The following is a 22,869-nucleotide window of genomic DNA, read 5'->3' on the forward strand; positions in this document are numbered from 1 at the left end:
CTTTAAGATGCTTATAATAATAATGCGTCACAAAGTTAGCAAAATGTAATGTAAATTAACAAATGGGGGACGAAGATTGGAGTTTATAGAGACTAAACATGCCACAAATATGATTTTGGTAAACCATAGTATGCAACAAAGTCTGAAACATTAATCCCAAAAGTTTACAAGAATACAAAGGCCAAACCACATAAAAGGAAAATCATGAGATGGGAAAATTAGATACATGTTTATATATTTCTCAAGTGGTTATATATAGAATATATAGGATTAACATGGTTTATTTAAAATCTTCAGCAAGAATTAAGTGAGCGTCACAGCCCTCTGCAAATTCCTTTTTGGGGTCGTAAAACTCTTATCAGTCTCAATGTGTCCTGTAACAGGACACTGCGTTCTGCCAGTGTGTTAGCTTCACTTGTGATTTTAGTTTTGGGGGAAGTTTCATAGGCCTTTGTTGGGAGAGTGAGTTTGCTGGATTATTCATTAAATAAATGAATAATTTGTGTGTGTCTGATTGGTCCAGACGCTACAATTATAATAATATATAATAGTTATATTTATTAATAATTATTATTATTATAATAGTAATATTATATAGTAATTGATTATAATAGTTGTTGTATTAATGATACAAATTATGAAAGTGCTAGACAAAAAAAACAAGGGACTATCTTGAAAAGGTTAAATTTTTTAAATTTGAATAATTTTGTATTTTACACTGATGTATGCCTGATGTACAAAATTATCCATAATCTTGCTCCCCCTCCTCTTAAGGGATGCCTGGCCCTTAACGGAAGTGCCGTTAGGACTAGAGCATCTGCTAAGGGAGATTTGGTACCGCAGTATAGAAAAACAGCCTTTGGTCAAAAAACTTTTTCGGTTAGAGTAGTAGGGTTATGGAATTCCTTACCCATAAACGTCCAAAGCATTGATAGCTTCACAATTTTTAAAACCAAACTTAAGTACTGGCTACAATCAGAACAAATCTGCAACCACTAATGACTGTTGTAAATTATTTGTTTTTATTTACTGATTTTGTAAATCTTACATTCCTGGACTTTTGCATTTTGATTTTATGTGGTGTATGTAGTATGTTATTTTATTTGTTTACCTGCCCAGGGTCAGCAGATGTAAATTAGCTGTTCGCTAACTCTGGTGCAATTACTCTTAATTGTGCATTGTCCCTGTAAAAATAAACAATAAAGTAAAGTAAAGTAGTATCTTTGACAGAAAAGGTAGATTCGAGATCGGCCTGTAATTGACTAATTCTGTAAGATCAAGTTTTTTAACAAGCGGTTTAATCAAAGCCAGCTTAAAAGTTTTTGGTACGTATCCTAATGACAAAGATGAATTAATGATATTAAGAAGAGGATCTATGACCTCTGGAAGCATCTCTTTCAGTAGCTTAGTCGGTATAGGGTCTAACATACATGTCTAACATACATTCTTCCTCTCTTACAGCAATGAATGAATCGAATTTTTCCTCAGGGAGACTACAATGCACTACCTGATGCAATACTGTAATAGATGGTTGCATAGTTATAATTTTCTCCCTGATATTATCAATCTTATAAGTGAAGTAGTTCATGAAGTCATTACTACTGTGCTGCTTGGAAACTTCTGGGCTTGAAGCTTTATTTTTCGTTAGTTTAGCCACTGTTTCAAATAAATACCTAGGGTTTTGTTTATTTTCTTCTAGTAGGGTTGAAAAATAAGCAGATCTAGCAGCTTTTATGGCCTCTGTATGCAATCGAGCTCTTTTTCCATGAAATGCAATAGTGAAATAGTTTTTCTTAGGTTTTCTTCCAGTTGCGCTCCATTTTTCTGGCTGCTCTCTTAAGGGCCTGAGTGTGCTGCTTGTACCACGGCGTTGGACTATTTTCTTTAATCTTCTTTAAGGGCAACGGAGCAACTGTGTCTAAAGTGCTGGAAAAGAGAGTGAAAAGTTTCTGTCGCTATATCGAGTTCTTCTAAGCTATCTGGGACGCTGAGATGATGAAACTGATCAGGAAGATTATTACTAAAGCAATCTTTAGTGGCAGAAGTGATAGGTCTAACATATTTGTAACACGGAGTCGGCTTTGCAGCCTTGGCTAAATGAAGTTTACACAAGACTAGATAATGATCTGAGATGTCATCGCTCTGCTGCAGAATTTCAACAGCATCAACATTGATTCCGTGTGATAATATTAGAACTAGAGTATGATTACAACAATGAGTAGGTCCTGACACATGTTGTCTAACTCCAATAGAGTTAAGAATAGGGCTGAACGATTAATTGCATTTGCGATAATATCGCGATATGATGAGACGCGATTTTCTAACTTTGGTCACGTGACACGCGAGAGTAACGCAGTCTGCACTACGGAGGAAGCATCAACTTGGCACGCTATTATAGGCATAGGCTACAGGAAAGAACAGTTTGTGTTTAATTTATGTGATATTGTGTTATAGATTCTCTCCAACGATTTTGTATCTATTCAGATAATTTCAGAATAGAGTCTGAGCTTAGTTTTAAACACAGATACGTGATTACGCTGCGTGTGCTTTATAAACTATGGCGGGCCGGAAGGTTCAAAAATAGGACTAATGATTTGTCTTGGGAAGTCACTTTACTATAGCCATTAGCTACTGACTTTCCCACTGATAGGCCAGCAGTGGATCTGTATACGTACCCTCCTCACACAGCGAGCGATTCTCTTTCCTCACACAGCGAGCGACTCACTTTCCTCACACAGTGGGCGACTCACTTTCCTCACACAGCGGGCGACTCACTTTCCTCACACAGCGAGCGACTCACTTTCCTCACACAGCGGGCGACTCACTTTCCTCACACAGCGGGCGACTCACTCTCCTCACACAGCGGGCGACTCACTTTCCTCACACAGCGGGCGACTCACTTTCCTCAGTGAGAATGAGGACATACGTCACGGTAGCTTGCTGTCATGTGCCGAATATCCTCTGGTCTGTACATACTGTACATTTCATTTTTTTGTTCTGCAGGTTGCACAGTATTTGTTCTCTGTACCTATTGTCCTGTGTATTGTTCATAATAAAGTTCATTAAAAAAAAAATTGAGCCCGTCCACCATTTTGGGATCCTACGCTATCGGTTGCCAGGGGCAACAGAGCGATACAGAGACTGAGCAGGAAAGACGGCTCGAGGAATCTCTCTATAAATTACAGAAACGTCTGTCTGTCTGTGTGTGTGTGTGTGTCTGTCTGTCTGTCTGTCTGTCTGTGTGTCTGTTAACCACATATCTCTCGAACCGTTAGTCCGATGGATTTCAAACTTGACAGGTGTCTCGCTACGGTCACGAGTAAGTGCAGTGCCAAGTTTGACGTTGTTTGGATGAGAAATGCTAAAGATATTGTTAAATATATCATTTTTAGAAGGTTGTGGTTTAAAAATAAACATTCTGACATTAGAGAGTTGTATCGGTCAAAGAAGCCCCAAGAAGGTTGTGGTTTAAAAATAAACATTCTGACAATCTGTCAGCTACACTGTTTACTTCTAAATATTATAGTTTGGTTCCAAAACGTGATAAATCCATTTTGATTAATTGGAGTAAAAATGTGTTTTCTTTACCAAGAAACCAACAATTACTAAAAACACACACAAAAACGTACTCGGTTACTAATGTAACCTCGGTTCTCTCTAGAAGAGGGAACGAGTATTGCGTAAGGTTAGCTTACGCATCGGGAAAGTCTTCTTTCTTCGAGATCTGAAGCCAAAAAATTATCCTTAATTTTGTATACATTGTCAACGCAGTGCAGCAGCCGACAGACCTAGGCAGGCTGTATAAGCGTGCTCATTGGCTGCTCGGCGGCAACTGCTTAAGCCTATCGGTGAGCGCTCTGAACGCGGCAACCAATGAGGGCGCTTCGCGCCCTCCACACCCTTCTAACCGTCAGAATGGGTGTGGCCAGCGTGTATATATTCAGCGCTCATAGGCTAAAATTCTGGTTTTCGCAGTCTGAAGCGCAAAAGCTTGTGGCGCGACACGGCAGGTTACGCAATACTCGTTCCCTCTTCTAGAGAGAACCGAGGTTACATTAGTAACCGAGTACGTTCTCTTACGAGAGGTCTCTCGTATTGCGTAAGGTTAGCTTACGCATCGGGAACCCTTTGTCAACGCCGTGTGCGCCGAGCATCCAGCCCATGAATCCCAGGGAAACCGGGGAAAACACTCTGCTGGGAAATGTGGCCGGTCGGAGAGACGGGCCAGCGCAGTACAGGCACTTTATGCAGCATATGAAATAGAGCGGCGCGGCCGGTCTATAAACATATAACAGTACAAACAGTAGGGCCGGCAGAGCGAGCCCATACAGTACATAAGCACTCATAAGGGTAGGAGAAAAACGACATAGTCGGTCTCACATGAAGGGAAAAATTCCCGCGCGACAGAGAATAATACGGGCGGCCAGCAGCGCGGGCCATCACCGACAACAGCGCGTAACGGGAAATAGGAAACAGAGCGGATCAGCCGGTCTGAGTCAAACACTTCACCCTGAGTATAGTACCAGAATAGCGCCAGCATATGAACGTAGTCTGCACACGAGAAATGGGCAGAGCATACATGTCACTTATGCTGACAGTATTTTTGCCAGTAGGGCAGGAACTTCCAGGTTATAAAACCTCACGAATGTTGACGGGGAGGCCCAGCCCGCCGCCATACAAATACCGTGATTAGAAATTCCGCTGGACCAGGCCCACGACGAGGCCATGCCTCTAGTGGAGTGGGCTCTGATGCCCAGAGGGCACTGCAGGTGTCTGGAGGCATAAGCTGCTGCTATCGCTTCCACTATCCACCTGGACAAGCTCTGCTTCGAGGCGGCAAGACCCTTGGTGCGTCCGCCGAAGGAAACAAAGAGCTGCTCTGAACGCCTGAAAGCGGCGGAGCGCGTGATGTAAACTCTCAGCGCCCGGACAGGGCATAGGAGGATATCACTGTCCCCACTGTCGGATGCTGGCAGAGCGCAGCGAGCGCAGCGAGCGGTAAGCCCACACGAGAAGGCGTTCTGTCAGCCTGCACAGATTCCTGGATCTGACACCGCCCTGTCGGTTCACATAGGATACCACGGACGTGTTGTCCGAGCGGACTAGCACATGGTGATCCCGTATGAATGGGAGGAAGCGCCTGAGCACGTTATCGACCGCTATCATCTCCAAACAGTTTATGTGGAGGCATTTTTCCCGGTCTGACCATAGGCCAAAAGCCGGTTTGCCCTCGAACAGAGCGCCCCAGCCTGAGGTGGAAGCGCCCGTCGAGATAACTTTGCGGTGTGAGATGGCTCCCCGCTGGTACCAGTCGGCCGCTAACCAGGGCTTCAGAGCTGAAACGCAGCTCTGAGTCACTCTGATGCGAATACCGCCGGAAGCCCATGCTCTGTGAGGCACTCGGGCATTCAGCCAGCGTTGTAGCGGGCGCATTCGTAAAAGACCCAGCCGAAGCACTGCTGCGGCTGAGGCCATACAACCCAGTAACCTCTGAAATGTTTTGAGAGGTACGGTGCTGCCCGGCTGGAGGAACACGGCCAGGCGTCGAATGCAGCGCGCGCGCTGTGTCGACAGGCGGGCCGTGTACTGATATACCTGACCGTCGAAGGCGAATCTCGAGAATGGCCTGTGACGGGGTATTATCTGGATCTGAAAAGCACGCGTCTTTTAGATCGAGAGATATAAACCAGTCCCTCGGGCGAATTTGTGCGAGAATTTGTCTGGTTGTGAGCATTTTGAACGGTCTTCTCATAAGAGCCTTGTTCAAACGTCTCAGATCCAAAATTGGTCTGAGAGCTCCGTCCTTCTTGGGAACGAGGAAATAACGGCTGTAAAAGCCCGACTCGCTCATGGAAGGGGAAACCGGTTCTATAGCCCTTTTGCACAGAAGCGTAGCTATTTCTGCTCGAAGTAGATGTGCTACTTCCCCATTCACTCTGGTCTCGATACGCGCTTGAAAGCCCTGTTTTACTGTGCTTAGCACCCGTTCTGATGCGCCTGGAATAGCTTCCCACGCTTTTGCGTGTGCAGCCAGGGGCAGAATGGCCTCCGGGCTCCGATCGCCGCCATCGCGGGCTCGAGAGCTCGAAACGGAGGGGCGGGCGCGGCGCGCGCGCTCTTGGTGCTTAGATACGGCGGATCGCACGTAGCGATAGCTGGCCGTTTTACACACAGTGTCCCGGTGGCTTTGGACGGGGAACATATAGTGTGAGGCGCGACGCGCGATGTCGGCGTCGGGGCGAAAATGTTAGTTAGTATGTGTGAGCGCTCGAGGGCGGGCACAGGACTTACATTTAAAACATGACCGGTCGTGCGAGGCCGTGTGACAGAGCGGGCAGTGAGTAGGTGTGGGCACGGAGAAGTGGACACGTGACCTACTTTTAACACTAAAGCGGCTTTTGCCTGCTTCATGAGAGTGGGCTCTGTGAGAGACACGGGATGTATAGTGCTTGTGTACAGGGGTGAGCACAGAACGTGGGCACATTCACTGTACTAGAAACACATACGGCGTCAGCCGTGCAACCAGACATTATGCTCTTTTGAAATTTCTCTGGGTTGCCGTGAGAACGGCGGATGCGCGCAGGCGAGCGGGTAGATATACCGGCTCGTTGACTGCGAGGTAAACAGCTGCAGTAGCCGTGGCAACGGGGACTGACAGAGCGTTAAGCTTCGACGGTGGTCCAGCCGCAGGGCTGCGGGATATAACCGTCTTTTCTTCTCTCGTGTTTAGACGCTCAAAAATACTCGAGCACCCTGAGAAGGTGTGGTGCGAGAGGCGGGTTCGCTTTCTGTAAGTAAGAAAGACTGGCCGCGAGCTCGGAGAAGCAAGCAGCATACATTTTTATCTGCCCCGAGAGCTGGGATCGAATGCGGATCTCCCGCATGAAAGCGTATGATTCTGCCACTGAGCCACAGGGGAAAACACATTAGCTTTCAGTTAGCGCGAGCATATAAAAAGCGACCTCATGTGTCGCGTCGGCGTTTGTTTGCAGGCGTGCGTGTTTAAAACAGGCTCGTTTACTGCAATAGTAATATTTCCAGTCGCCTGAACTTAAGCGGGGACTGAGAAATGTGTGAGGATTGGCGGTTGTCCAGCCGTAGCGAGACTAACACACTCTCTTCTCTTTTCGCCGGTGAGTGAGGCGCGCACGCTGAACGCTGCTCGTGACCGTCCGCTTTGTCATCCCTTGAACGGCGCAATCTGCGCGGCCCAACGAGGGAGAGAGCGGGCTTGTTTTCTGTATGTAAGAAAAACTGGCCGCGAGCTCGGAGAAGCGAACAGCATAAACTTTATCTGCCGCGAGAGCGGGGACCGAACCCGGGTCTCTGGCTTGACAGTCTAGGATTCCGCCACTGAGCCACAGGGGAGAATACATTAGTACTCGGTTAGCGTCATCATGTCTTGTGACGGCGTTTGCTTGCAGGCGAGCGTGTATTTATAACAGGCTCGTATACTGCAATAGTAACAATTCCTGTCGCCTGAACTTAAGAGGGGACTGAGAAATGTGTGAGAAATGGAGGTTATAGTCCAGGCCACGGCGGGACGAAAACACTCTGTTCCCCTTTCACCGGTGAGTGACGCGCGAGGACGGAGTAGCTTTCTTGTAACGTAAAGAGAGCTCCAAGACCGTCCGCTCCTGCCATCCCTTGTGAGCGGCGCAGTTTGCGCGGCTCGAACAGAGGGAGAGGAAACTCGCTCCAAGACCGTCCGCTCCTGCCATCCCTCGTGAGCGGCTCAGTTTGCGCGGCTCGAACAGAGGGAGAGGAAACTCGCTCCGAGACCGTCCGCTTCTGCCATCCCTTGTGAGCGGCGTAGTTGCACGGCTCGAACAGAGGGAGAGTACGGGTATCTATCACATTCGCCTCATCTCCTGACGCGGCGGCGGCGCGGGCGAGAGCCGGCGGTTGAGCGGCCGGGAGGGAGAGGGCGAGAGAGAGCTCGAGGGAGAGGTTCTGGCGAGCTCCTCAGTCACAACAGTCTCCGGTGGTCGCTGCGAGCGGCGCTTCTTATTGCGCGGCCCGGCAGGGACAGGCGGAGCGACAGCTTAGTCGAAAGCTTCAAGTCGAGCCCGCAGGGTTGACATTGAAAGCTCTTCACACTCGGAGAGTGCGGTGGCGGCGTGCCCGCGGCCCAGGCGGAGAGCGCAGAGAGGTGGCGGTCTCCGTTGCTGAGCGGGGCGCGGCACGAGCCGCAAAAACGAGGCGTTTTTACAAAAACGCCTCGTGCTCTTTTAGAATACACACAGAAACAGTAATAAAGTAAAGGATATGTCGCCGGATAGCGTAGCAGGCACGGATGGCTGAAGGCGGCGAAGACGGCCGGCTTCCTCAGGCACTGTCCTAAGCTTGCTGGTCGCTGGTTTCAACGGCGGCGGCTCTCAAGATCCAGCGATGCGAAGAGCGTCGCTGAAGACAAGAAAATCAGAATTTTAGCCTATGAGCGCTGAATATATACACGCTGGCCACACCCGTTCTGACGGCTCATTGGTTGCCGCGTTCAGAGCGCTCACCGATAGGCTTAAGCAGTTGCCGCCGAGCAGCCAATGAGCACGCTTATACAGCCTGCCTAGGTCTGTCGGCTGCTGCACTGCGTTGACAATGTATACAAAATTAAGGATAATTTTTTGGCTTCAGATCTCGAAGAAAGAAGACTTTCCCGATGCGTAAGCTAACCTTACGCAATACGAGAGACCTCTCGTAAGAGAACTGATTTTGCACGGGCACTTAGCACTGCTCCCTGAATCAACACGCTTATTCATTTGTGGATGTTGGATGTTAACTGAATCTATATGTCAGCTATGCTGTTTCTGAATATTATATTTCATTCTGGTGCGCTTAACGTTATTGCTACTGTGTAATAGTAGCCTATGCTATTCACCAACTAAACATATCCTATTCAATGCGTTCACAGTCTCTTTCACGGGCATCATTTGTTGATTTCAAACTTGACAGGTGTCTCGCTACGGTCACGAGTAAGTGCAGTGCCAAGTTTGACGTTGTTTGGATGAGAAATGCTAAAGATATCATTAAATATATCATTTTTAAAAGGTTGTGGTTTAAAAATAAACATTCTGACATTAGAGGGTTGTATCGGTCAAAGAAGCCCCAAGAAGATTGTGGTTTAAAAATAAACACTCAGTCAGCTACACTGTTTACTTCTGAATATTATAGTTTGGTTCCAGAACGTGATAAATCCATCTATCTATAAATTACAGAAACGTCTGTCTGTGTGTTATTCGCATATCTCTCGAATGTGAGATAACCACTAAATGTGTGAAAACCACTATTTTCTGTTTCAAACTTTCACATAGCATCTTTAGGTTATAATAACATAAAAAATTCAAATCCAGATTTTGATTTTCAAAGATTTATTATAAAAACGGATTATTTTTTCCCAAAAATGCAATAAATTCATGACTTTTTTTTTTCAAAATGCAATTAATCCATTGAAACAATATAAAGTTATTTTTGATCATATTGCCATCGCAAGAAATATCTCCTGAACTTTTTTGATGGCGATCAGCTCACAAAAACTGATTTTGCACGGGCACTCTGCACTGCTCCCTGAATTGAGGCGCTTATTCATTTGTGGATGTAAACTGAATCTGTAAGTCAGCTATGCTGTTTACTTCTGAATATTATATTTCATTCTGGTGCGCTTAATGCTATCGCTACTGTGTAATAGTAGCCTATGCTATTCACCAACTAAACATCCTATTCAATGCGTTCACAGTCTCTTTCACGGGCATCATTTGTAGTAGCCTATTCACAAACTGTTTCCTCAAGCATAGCGTTTTCTCGGAGTTCACTGTGTGCTTTCTACCATGCACAAATAAAAATGTCACTGAACTTTTGCTGTGTAATTGTAACAATGAGCACTCAAACACACCAAACCAACAATTACTAAAAACACACACAAAAACTGATTTTGCACGGGCATTTTTTGCACTAGTTATCTATAAATTACAGAAACGTCTGTCTGTCTGTGTGTGTGTCTGTTAACCACATATCTCTCGAACCGTTAGTCCGATGGATTTCAAACTTGACATGTGTCTCGCTACGGTCACGAGTAAGTGCAGTGCCAAGTTTGACGTTGTTTGGATGAGAAATGCTAAATATATCGTTAAATATATCATTTTTAAAAGGTTGTGGTTTAAAAATAAACATTCTGACATAAACACTCTGTCAGATACACTGTTTACTTCTGAATAATATAGTTTGGTTCCTTCTGAATATTATAATTTGGTTCCAGAATGTGATAAATCCATTTTGATTAATTTGAGTAAAAATGTGTTTTCTTTACCAAGAAAGTGGCAAGATGAAAATCACTATTTTCTGTTTAAAACTTTCACATAGCATCTTTAGGTTATAATATCATAAAAAATTCAAATCCAGATTTGGATTTTCAAAGATCTATTATAAAAACGGATTATTTTCCCCCAAAAATACAATAAATTCATGACACTTTTTTTCCAAAATGCTATCATATTGAAACTGTTGAAATCAGCCATCACTAAGAAATATCTCCTGAACTTTTTTGACGGCGATCAGCTCACAAAAACTGATTTTGCACGGGCACTTTGCTCTGCTCCCTGAATCGACGCGCTTATTCATTTGTGGATGTTAACAGAATCTGTAAGTCAGCTATGCTGTTTACTTCTGAATATTATATTTCATTCTGGTGCGCTTAAAGTTATCGCTAGTGTGTAATAGTAGCCTATGCTATTCACCAACTAAACATATCCTATTCAGTGTGTTCACAGTCTCTTTCACGGGCATCATTTGTAGTAGCCTATTCACAAACTGTTTCCTCAAGCGTAGCATTTTCTTGGAGTTCACTGTGCTTTCAAATAAAAATGTCACTGAACTTTTGCTGTGTAATTGTAACAATGAGCACTCAAACACACCAAACCAACTATTACTAGTAAAAACACACTCAAAAACTGATTTTGCACGGGCATTTTGCACTAAAACTTAGAAGGTTGTGGTATTCATAAACACACAGTCAGCTACACTGTTTACTTCTGAATATTATAGTTTATTCACAGCCATCATTTGTAGTAACCTAGCCTGCTCCCTGAATTCAATGCGTTCACAGTCTCTTTCACAGGCACCAAACCAACAATTACTAAAAACACACACAAAAACTGATTTTGCACGGGCATTTTGCACTAGTAATAGAAATTACGAGAAGATTGATGGATTTATAGCGTTTTGAAAAGGTCTCTTTTTTTTTTTACTTTGAATTTATCATCAACAATATTGTTGTTTGATTTAATAATAATCTATTGCTAAAAAGCTGATAGAGAAAAACAACAACATGAAAGTAAGTCATACAGTTAACAAATGTGATATGTAGAAAAACATAATGGTGTATGTAACTCTGAAATGTGTTTTACCTATTTTGATACCAGTGTGAATCAGCAAAAATGGAAATTTCACTTTTTAAGATTATTCTATATTAAAGATAATTTATAAAATCCACAAAAGCTTTACAGGTGTCTATTTTAAAGTGGCTAAACAATGTGTTTTATGCTTGTTTTGCATACAAAAATTTGAATATCTAAATGCCACCTCTGATGCAGATTCTGTTTTCTCTGCAGTGGAATAAAATATGTTTGTTGATAGTCAATTTGATTGGTAAAAGCCATATAGTGACTTAAAATGTATAGTGACTTAAAATGTATATCATTTAACATTAAAGGAGCTGTATGTAAGAAATGTATATTTCAATTAATCATAAAATGGCCCTGATATGTCACTAGACATTAAGAAATCATGTTCTTTTCAAATACTTATATCGCTGACAACAGTAGTACGGCCAGGATATTGTCATTTAAAAAGTGAACTTGCAGCCCTCAACTGATGTTGATGTTGTCATCTTGTGTTTTGGCCTGAAGCCCCACCCTCCACCTATCTACCAATCACGAAGTCAGAAGTGTTTCGGCATCCGGGTTGCCAGCTCTGCTGCTCTTACCACAGCTGCAGCTCCTTGTAGCAGCCTACGTTCCTGCTGGATCCTGCAGCATATCTGGCAACCTCGAGTCAGGGGGGAGGGGGAGCGGATACACTGCTCTACAGTAATTTGAAAGTGATTGCAGTACCAGTTTTGGCCACAATCTTACATACAGCTCCTTTAAAGATGACAGTTCGTGGGGAAATTGCCTTAAAAATGCACTGAGAATCAATTTAAGATTATTGGTTCAGAATATTATGACGTTGGTTTACAACACATACATGTAACACTTTATTGAAATATTTAGTTACTGCACCACCACAGTATTTGAGTATATGATTTTATTATAATATTAGGCCAATGTGTACATGACTCGCGTGAGGCAAGTGAGTCGCTCGCTGTGTGAGGAAAGTGAGTCGCTCACTGTGTGAGGAGAGTGAGTCGCCCGCTGTGTGAGGAGAGTGAGTCGCTCGCTGTGTGAGGAGAGTGAGTCGCTCGCTGTGTGAGGTGAATCGCTCGCTGTGTGAGGAGAGTGAGTCGCTCGCTGTGTGAGGAGAGTGAGTCGCTCGCTGTGTGAGGAGAGTGAGTCGCCCGCTGTGTGAGGAGAGTGAGTCGCTCGCTGTGTGAGGAGAGTGAGTCGCTCGCTGTGTGAGGAAAGTGAGTCGCCCGCTGTGTGAGGAGAGTGAGTCGCCCGCTGTGTGAGGTGAGTGAGTCGCTCGCTGTGTGAGTAGAGTGAGTCGCCCGCTGTGTGAGGAGAGTGAGTCGCTCGCTGTGTGAGGAGAGTGAGTCTCCCGCTGTGTGAGGAGAGTGAGTCGCTTGCTGTGTGAGGAGAGTGAGTCGCTTGCTGTGTGAGGAGAGTGAGTCGCTCGCTGTGTGAGGAAAGTGAGTCGCCCGCTGTGTGAGGAGAGTGAGTCGCCCGCTGTGTGAGGTGAGTGAATCGCTCGCTGTGTGAGTAGAGTGAGTCGCCCGCTGTGTGATGAGAGTGAGTCGCTCGCTGTGTGAGGAGAGTGAGTCGCTCGCTGTGTGAGGAGAGTGAGTCGCTCGCTGTGTGAGGAGAGTGAGTCGCTCGCTGTGTGAGGAAAGTGAGTCGCCCGCTGTGTGAGGAGAGTGAGTCGCTCGCTGTGTGAGGTGAATCGCTCGCTGTGTGAGGAGAGTGAGTCGCTCGCTGTGTGAGGAAAGTGAGTCGCCCGCTGTGTGAGGAGGGTGAGTCGCTCGCTGTGTGAGGAGGGTGAATCGCTCGCTGTGTGAGGAAAGAGAATAGCTCGCTGTGTGAGGAAAGAGAATCGCTCGCTGTGTGAGGAGGGTACATATACAGATCCACTGCTGGCCTATCAGTGGGAAAGTCAGCTAATGGCTATAGTAAAGTGACTTCCCAAGACAAATCATTAGTCATATTTTTGAACCTTCCGGCCCGCCATATTACTCTTGTAGTCTCGCCCGCCGGCGCCGGTATTTTCCTTACAAATGCTCTACGAAGGCATCATATGTCTTTTGGAATGCAGTTGGCTTATATATTAAAAATATGAAAATCACAGACAGAAGCTGCATTCAGTTTCAAATAGTCACACGCGCTTTGCGAAGAGCACTTGAGCATGCGGCTGTGAGCGACTCCGTCTACGTGGTTAAATGTACTTGCATCTCAAAATGCTTTTATGACGCGAAATTAATGTAAACGCAGTCAGTTATTTTAACAGACAGGACAAACCACATCTTATATTTCAAAAGAGATGAACATTTAGTTTTTTAATGTGTATTTCTTTTTAAAAGTACTTATAATTATAAATATTTTAAGTTTTATTAATAAGATTAATTAATAAGAAAAAAATTTGATCGGCTCATGAGGTGCCTAAAGATTCCCATCCTATTTTACAATGATGTATTGCTTGTTTTTGTTGAAATAATAGAAAAGATAAAGAGCTTAAAAAATAATCGCATATTAAATCGCAATCGCAATATTGGTAAAACTAATCGCAATTAGATTATTTTCCAAAATCGTTCAGCCCTAGTTAAGAATGTCTTTAAATGCCAATCCCAATGCATCTTTTTCGTTATCTACATGTTTATTAAAATCACCAACAATTAGGACTTTATCTGCAGCCAGTACTAACTCTGATAGAAAATCAGCAAATTCTTTGATAAAGTCTGAATGGTGCCCTGGTGGCCTGTATACAGTAGCCAGCACAAATCTCAAACGTGATTTATCATTCACACTATATGTTGTTACATTAAGAAACAAACTCAGGTATCCAGGTAATCCAGGGTAATCAACCAGCTAATCAAACCAAAGCCCCTTTCACACAGAGATTCCGGAAAATACACGGATAAAGTGACCCGGGATTTGACCTGGGTTCGTTTGATTTTGGTTCATTCACACTGCCAGTGATTTTCCGGAATCAGAGAGCGCGTTCACACACACAGGGGTGCCGCCAGAAATTCTGGGCCCTATGGAAACCAAAATTTCTGGGCCCCCTACATTTTTTACAGATAAAATTTAACCCAATAAACATGCCCTGTATACTTTAAAAAAGATACTTAGCACATTGCGTAGTTAAAATATCTAAAGATGAGTACAAAGCCTACAAAAACAAGAAAAAAAAAATTTATTTATACAAATTTGACTTATAAGTCAAACACACACGTAATAACCATATTATTTCTATTGGCCTATTTAGTTTTCATAATATAAAATATTAAAATATCTATTTTGTAAACTCCTTATAGCCAATGGTTACTACAGACACATGTTTTATTCGGTTTTTTATATTATTTTTTTTCTGGGGCATTTTATTCATATTAAGAACGTCAAGTTTGACATAATCGATCGTAGCAGCAGCACTGTCACTTCACAGAACACACGCGGCAAACTAATTTTGTGATTTTTGAAGCGTATAGATTACTTTTTGTTTTGTAAAGTTATCATCATGTGGCGAACACAGTAGATAAGACGTGTTGAGAGGCTTCAATCTTAGTGAAGTTTCGCGCTTTGGGCAGGCTCACCTTGTTCAGCTGAAGGTCCGTGCACACTGAATCCAAAATTTTCGCGTGCGTTTTTTCGTATCCGTCATTCTGTGGCTCTAAACTGTCAAAACACCATTCAAACCCTTGTTACGGATGCGAAAAACGCAGAAAATCGAACCCGATCCGATTTTTTTTTTTTTTTTGACGGACGAAAGTTTCGGAGGCAGTGTGCAAGTGTGATTGACATAACGTGAGGTTGTATTTATTTTTTAACGTGCTAAAATATCGGACGCGAATTTCGCACGGGGGGAGAAGGACGTGGGTGTGCAGCAGCCGCTGAATCTGTGTAGCTATTTTCTACAGTCTATGGTGTAGAGACATGATAACCCAGAGATGTTATTATTGTTGGATGTAAATCATAATTCAGTAATTATTTTACTAAGCTAGCTAGATAAAAGCAGGTCATGTAGCAACAAAAGTAACTCTGAAAGTTTTGGAATACAGGAATAGGGCAAGATACCTTTCTTTTTGAAAAACTGTGTGACATAGGCTAGCCTACTGTCGACTTCGGCGTTCTCTGTCTTCTCTTTCCTTTCCTTTTTTGATGCCCTAACTTTTGATGTGACATGCCTGCGTGTGTCACTGTCTGCGCTGCATCATAGCAAGTGCAATAAGCAAGAGACGTTACACTAGCGATCGTAGCTCGGACAGCGCAGGTGGAATGAACCATTGTAAGGGGGAGGGGTGTGACTGAAACAGTAAATACATTATTTGTTTTTTAAATATTAAATCTATGGTCAAAACGGACAAAATACACATTTAGTGCATGAGGGGCCCTAGCACATTTAATGTATGTATAAAAAAGAGAAAAGAAATAAGAAAAGAAAAAGGGGGTCTGCTCTTCTGGGCCCTAAATCAGCCTGGGCCCTTAGAATCGTCCTAACCTTCCACCCCTTTACGGCGCCCTTGCACACACAACCCGTGTATGTCCCGGAAAGACACGTGACATCGATGTGACTTGTAATGTCTCAGCAGCGTCTTCAGTTTGCTCATGAGCTTACCACGCTTGTGCATTTATTTATCTGATTCGATCATAAACTTGCGCATTACGTACCGCTGGCGGCTGGTATTACCTACCACAGCTGGCGAACGATCCCGCGCTTCAGCGTCATCACTGCGACACGGCATTATTACGGCTTTTGTTCACACAGCGCGCGTTCCGGGACTGAACACGGCAATGTTACTAGGTCCCCAACCCGGCATCGATGCCGGCACCAATCCCGGGTCGTGTTTGCGTTCACACAGCAATTTGTTCCGGCAATTTGCCGGCAATATCCCGGGTTCAGTGTGCTGTGTGAAAGGGGCTCAAGAGTGAGAACTTTGTGAAGGAAGACCTGTATAGGCATATAGAGTATGTATAGAGTAACCATTGTTTCCTTTCATGCTTTTCTTGTTTATCATTTCCTCCCCTTTTTGCAGTAATTAAACATGGTGATCTCAAATGTTTTGTGTTTTTGTGTGTTTTAGGGTGGTGAGGTGCAAGACACCTCTGAGCTCATCGGCCCAGCTGAGCCCTTCTCTGATTTCCTAGCTGACAGTCTCTTAGATAGCAGCTCTGAAGGTAAGTTCTTCATCAAACTTGCTTTTTTAAATTAGACACACATAAAATATTTCCCACACCCATTAGAGCTAGCATGAATGAAAAGTATCAACAACAAAAAAAATACCCTAAATGTATTTTACCATAGTATAAAACACCTGCAAAAAACTGTTATGTGAGAAGCCACAGTTTAAAAAAAATCTGTTTGACATGAACTTTTTCACTAACCTGCCGTTTAGAACTTCTACTAGCCAAAATCAAAAATATCGGAAATAAACCAGATTATCAAAATTACTGATTATAGTTATTGGCAAATCTGATTCTGAATCATTGAATGGCTTTCAGTTTTACGACATTCAGTCATTGTTTGCGGATACCATTCAAATAAAATGTAAGTTAAAAAAAAATCTCTCCTTTATTGATATCCATTAAAATAAAAAAAGCTCACTCCAGTGAAAAAGTTGTGAAAAAGACAGTGAAAAACAGTCAGTGGATGAAATGCAAATGGAAAGAGAAAGTGTTTGCATTCGGCGGGTATTCATTTCAAATACTGATGATTGCACGAATGCAGTCCATGTATCGTTCAGTTAGTTTTTCGGTTTAGTTTAGTATCTGGATATTTTTGTTATCTTGCTATTTCATGACTTATTCATTTATTGATTGAATTGATGCTTTTCTCTGATGTTTTTTTTTTCTTCTTCTTTTCCGATGTTGTTTTTCTGTAGTTCCCAAACATATCAGTTTTGTGGATGATTTACTAGTGGCCAACCCATCTAAACATGAGCGTAAATGAGAAGATTCTGAATGTGTAAATAGTCACAAAGCCAAAACTTCAGTAGTCTGTACCAATACCAGTAAAAATTTCATGGTTCTCTGTAAAAACTATTTTACTTAACTATGTGAAAAAAAGAATAAATAAAGAAATTGAATTAGCTAATTATTAATGCTTAAAATATAAGTAATGTAGCCTATTAGTCTAAGTTTGTGACATCAGATTTTTTTGTTGTATCTTTTGCTATTGTCTTTGCTATCATCAGTCAGTTTACATTTAAATGCGAGTAAAAATTGCCATTGAAAGTACTTTTTTTTATGAATTTTGATACTGCATGGTGGTGGGAATGTGAGATGGCTTAGTGCGATCATCAAATTGCAACGGTTGTGATGTAATTATTAGGGCTGTCAAACGATTAATCGCGATTAATCGCATCCAAAATAAAAGTTTGTTGTGTTTAAATAATATATGTGTGTGTATGGAGTATAATTATTTTCTATATATAAATACACACACATGCATATATATTTAAGAAAAATGTGTTATTTATATATAATATCAATTATATATAATATAAATATATATACACATTATATACATGCAAATATTTCTTAAATATATACATGCATGTGTGTGTATTTATATATAGAAAATAATTATACACCGTACACACACATATATTATGTAAAAACAAACTTTTATTTTGGATGCGATTAATCGCGATTAATCGTTTGACAGCCCTAGTAATTGTATAAATATTAGGGCTGTCAAAAGATTAATCGCGATTAATCGCATCCAAAATAAAAGTTTGTTTTTAATAATATGTGTTTGTACTGTGTATAATTAAATTTGTATATATAAATACACACACATGCATGTATATATTTAAGAAAAATGTGTTATTTATATATAAAAAATATATATTTATATATAATATAAACTATATAAATATATATACAGTATATGTATGCAAATATTTCTTAAATATATACATGCATGTGTGTGTATTTATATATACAAAATAATTATACACAGTACACACACATATATTATGTAAACACAAACTTTTATTTTGGATGCGATTAATCGCGATTAATCTTTTGACAGCCCTAATAAATATATATAATCTTGTTTCAGAGTACTGTAACAGTCTGTGTTTTCAGTTTCGATTCACATTAAATGCTACTCTGCAAGTGCTGTGTTTGAGTCACTTATAATTTGCATTTGTGAATGCAACATTTGTCATGAGAATTGTTTGAAAAATCTGTTGTTGTCAACAAAGGGAAGTGATGAGGTCTCCCTGTGGTTTTCCAAAATAAAAGCTGAAAAAATGATTTAACATTTGAAAACAAAGAAATTACCTTAAAGTCCCCGTGAACCGGAAGTTGCAAACGACTTTTCTCCAGTGTTGTGACGTATTTCCCAGTGAAAAGGAATATTGAACAGAGGGCAGGGTTTTACTCTAGCGCGACTCTAGTGTAATGGGCAGCATACAAAATAAAACTATCATTTAAATTGTAAATGGATTATATACAGAAAGTAAGAAAAGAACGCTCCCATCACTGCAGCTGTTGGACTCACTGAGTTCTGTACTTTTGCAACAACTCCTGTTGGTTATTATGCAGGGATTCGCAAACGTGCTGAACTCAGTGAACAATGACAAAACTACAGTCTTGAGTGATATTGAGCGGACTCTGACCAACTGTAACACTTCTGATTCTTACAGGCATTAGTGGTATAACGGCACACAGAAATTATGGTTAGATACATATCTTGGATTTGAATCTAATGACTGGCAACACCAGCAGCGCAAACAATCGCGTCTCTCAGATAATGTTACACAATAAAATTAAATATGACACATGGTAGGGTATCTTGTAAGTCTAAATAAACAGTTTTAGATATTAATGTTTTTTGTTAAGTTCAACTAAATTAGCTTAATTTTCTTCTCAAAACTGGCATCTGTCCATTGACAATAATGCAGGCGGAAATTAATTTACGCTGCTAATCAGAGCCGGATGTGACGACAAGCTGACTGTCATAAAGGCCTATTGTGAGTCACGGTCATAGTGCCAACAACTGGCAGCATGAAGCATGACACACACAACAGGCTTTGAAATATTCTCTTCAATTTACCGAAATTGCTTCAGATGCTGTTAGAATATTTTCAAGACATGGCTCATGTAAAACTGCAAAGGGATATTTGATCTCTTAAATAGTGTTGCCATGGTAATAAATCAAACTTCAAAATGCTTTTCTTTGCATGTTCTGGTGTTTTAAAGTCCTTAGCATGCTTGAAATTTCATGAAATTTGTCATCCAAACATTGTCATCCAGTTGTTTGCTGTTAGGAGGCATAGGCAAAAGCTAAAACAAGGACGTGCAGTTGGGCTCTGTAGCGCCCCCTTTTGACTAAACAGTTTTAACTACAGTCACCAGACTCTCCACCAGTACAGTTATTGTTTTCGTCAAGCCAAATTAATGACAAGAAAGGGATGCAAGAAGAGTCTCATTGTGCATTGTCAGATTTAGATCAAATTGATGGTGTAAATTTGGTCAAGGAGGCTGATCACATGGATGGGCCTACTGTGCATTGTTTTCTTAAAGCTATTTAGTAGTGGTGGTGCCTTAATGCTTGGGCCTTTTGTTGCTGTTTGCAGCTATATAAAACATTTTTGCATCATATCCAGTCGTGTAGTTCATACTGAATTTGTGTCTTTAATGGCAGGTGGCAGCGGTCACAGTGAGCTGAATTCTCTTGAGGTTGATGGAGACTTTCTGGCTGCTGTGGACGATGGAATGGCATCAGGCAGCATCAAGCACAAAGCAACACAAAGCAACTCATCTCCAATCCCACAGCCAGTGACGTCCCCAAGCCGGGTGGGAGTAGAGTCCAGCCACACCAGTGGAACTTTGAGCTTTGCCTCCAGTCTCAGGAGCTCCACAGAGGAGGAGGACTACCTGGAAAAGGCCAGTGGGCTGATCGCTCTAGCTGTCCAGAAAGAGGTGGAGCAGGAATTTGCAGTGGCGTTTTCCTACTATCGTAGAGGTGTGGATCTTCTGCTGCAGGGTGTACAAGGTATGTCATTAAATGCATGTATTTATACATGCACAGCTGCAATTCTCTCCTTTTGGTCGCATGTCTACATATATGCTTCTGATTGGCCATTGTGTTCATGCGCTCAACATATATGCTTCTGATTGGCCATTTTCACGCGCTCAACATATGCTTCTGATTGGCCATTGGGTTCACACGCTCAACATATATGCTTCTGATTGGCCATTGTGTTCACACGCTCAACATATATGCTTCTGAGTGGCCATTGTGTTCACGCGCTCAACATATGTCTCTGATTGGCCATTGTATTTTCGCGCTCAACATGCATATATGCTTGTGATTGGCTACAATGATCAACACTTCAAAAATTTGTTGTCTTCACCGAGCGCTTACACAGATACACATGAGAGCGTTTGAAAGCGCGTCTATCGGCGGATCAGTCTATCGGTGGATTTATTAGGGATCCACTCATAGACGCCTGCTTTCAAACTCTCCCATGTGTATCTGTGTAAGCACTCGGTGAAAACATGTTTTTGAAGCGTTGATGAGCGTTCTCATGATTTGTCACAGCAAAAACTTTTTTGCACAAAAATATTTGCACTTGTTACTGTCAACCAATAAGTTGTAATTTATGCAGTTTCTATAATCATCGGTAGTGGTTAAACACATCCATGTTTGAAAAACAGCTTTCACTCCAAGCAAATGAATTTTTGGTGCGGACCAACAAACAAACATGTTTACTAGAGGTAAGAGGGAAAAATATTTTTCGCCGATGCATCCAAAGCTTTCAGAATCAATTGTGAGCTAAATAATTTTTTTCATCATGAAATTTGTTTACGCTAGAGTCAATTAAAGTCACATTTATAGTGCTTTATACAATACAGATTGTTTCAAAGCAGCTTTACAGAGATAAAAGGAAAATATAGCTGCGAGCAGCGATTACGGGCCCAAGCCGGTGGCACCGCAACCCCGGTGCCTTTAGTTACCTAAAGTCACCGGGATGGCGGTGCCGCCGGCTTTGGCCCTTCATCGCTGCTCGCAGCTATATTTATTTATATATATATATATATATATATATATATAAGACAGAAAATATTGGTAACTTGACTTACCTTATTCTGATTTTATGATACACTCAAAATATTCCACAACAAATCCTTTAAATTTAATGTAAAAATAAAAATTAAAGTAAGCAGTGTTGGGCTCACGTAACCCTCTCATTAAAATCAAAATGTTTCAACATTTGCTTTGTATTTGGATGCTAAACTATTCTTTATTATAGGCTTTGTTCTTCACTCGTGTTCCAATATCGATGGAAAAAATCATCCTCTTCACACGCGCAAAAATGTGCTTGGAAACATCACAGTGGAGCGGTGCTTACTGTGAATGTACGAATTGTACTACTGACTATTTAGTGCAGTGTAATTTTTATACTGTATGTTAGGTTGACTATTTTATTATTATATTTTATTAAGGCTATAATGAACAGGCTGCGATGTCAAGATTGCAATGCTGGAGTGTGTGTGTGTGTGTGTGTGCATGTGCATGTGTGTTCATGTTTTTCTATCCCGGCGGGGACTTCAGCCTGAATGCACACAGACTCATGGGGACTCATGGGAATAGAGGTCCCCATGGGTAAACAAGCTTATAACACAGGCATTCATAACGGTGCGCATCCACGGCGAGGAACGAGCAGAACAGAGTGAACGTTTTTCAGTTAATTCCTACTTCCATAGGAATTCATTTGAAACGCTCGCTCAACCAATATCAATGTCAGTGCGGACGAACATATTTTACTTTCGTTTTTAAGTTGGCGATTCAAAAGCCCCCAGCGGTGTCACACGTCGATTAACCGGTGGTAAAATATTCTCACCGTCACATACCTAGTATATTTTTATGTAGATACAATAGGCCTACCTGATTTTGAACACAAGAGGGCAGTATAGCCCTATGTATGACTTGACTTTTATGGGACTAAATAGTACAATTACAATTTTTTTAACTTATAAATAATTATTGAATTGAAAAAAAAAAGAATAAAATGGGTTTGGTTGTGATATTTGTATACTTTTATATAGAAATAAATGGTCTTTAATTACATTTTTAGAAGATGAGGCTTTTAGTGTTTCCTTTTTGTACATTACTTTAGTCCCTCACTATAGCAAAACCGTTTGAGATGTTTAATATCCGTTCACAATTTAGCATCTTTAATGTATTTTCATCATTTTGAAAATTTTTTGTTGTGAATAAAATAAACCAGTTAGGAAGAGTAGCTAAAAACTCAGAGTCTGAAATATCCAAAAAATCCATATTCAAACCAAAATATCTGACTTCCTTTTGCTTGGAGCTAATGACTGTAAATTAGAAAGTTGTCCGGCTCAGTGAGACCAATATATATACTGATTTTTGTAACTGTTGGTAAAACTAACCCCCCCACTTTTGTCAAAAGCATGTTGAAAGTGACACTTCCTGCTGCCAGTTGGTGGCGCTATAAATTTGACTCACAATAGTTACATCCATCTGATC

General features: G+C 41.7%; 1 protein-coding gene and 1 long non-coding RNA gene across 3 annotated transcripts in view; both read left to right on the forward strand.

Moving 5' to 3' along the window:
• LOC307154205 overlaps positions 1-22,869 on the forward strand; it is a 252,368-nt gene that overhangs the window by 61,360 nt on the left and 168,139 nt on the right. The gene's annotated exons all lie outside the window — the stretch shown is intronic.
• The window catches only part of rps6kc1 (ribosomal protein S6 kinase polypeptide 1), a 214,947-nt gene that overhangs the window by 38,411 nt on the left and 153,667 nt on the right, over positions 1-22,869 (forward strand). For both annotated transcript variants that reach the window (XM_079898971.1, XM_079898972.1), the window contains exons 5-6: positions 16,442-16,535; positions 20,014-20,364. In XM_079898971.1, the coding sequence (XP_079755097.1) occupies positions 16,442-16,535; positions 20,014-20,364 (445 nt within the window). The remainder of the gene's footprint in view (positions 1-16,441; positions 16,536-20,013; positions 20,365-22,869) is intronic.

The sequence above is a fragment of the Squalius cephalus genome, assembly GCF_949319135.1.
Source record: "Squalius cephalus genome assembly, contig: scaffold_37, whole genome shotgun sequence".
NCBI lineage: Eukaryota > Metazoa > Chordata > Actinopteri > Cypriniformes > Leuciscidae > Squalius > Squalius cephalus.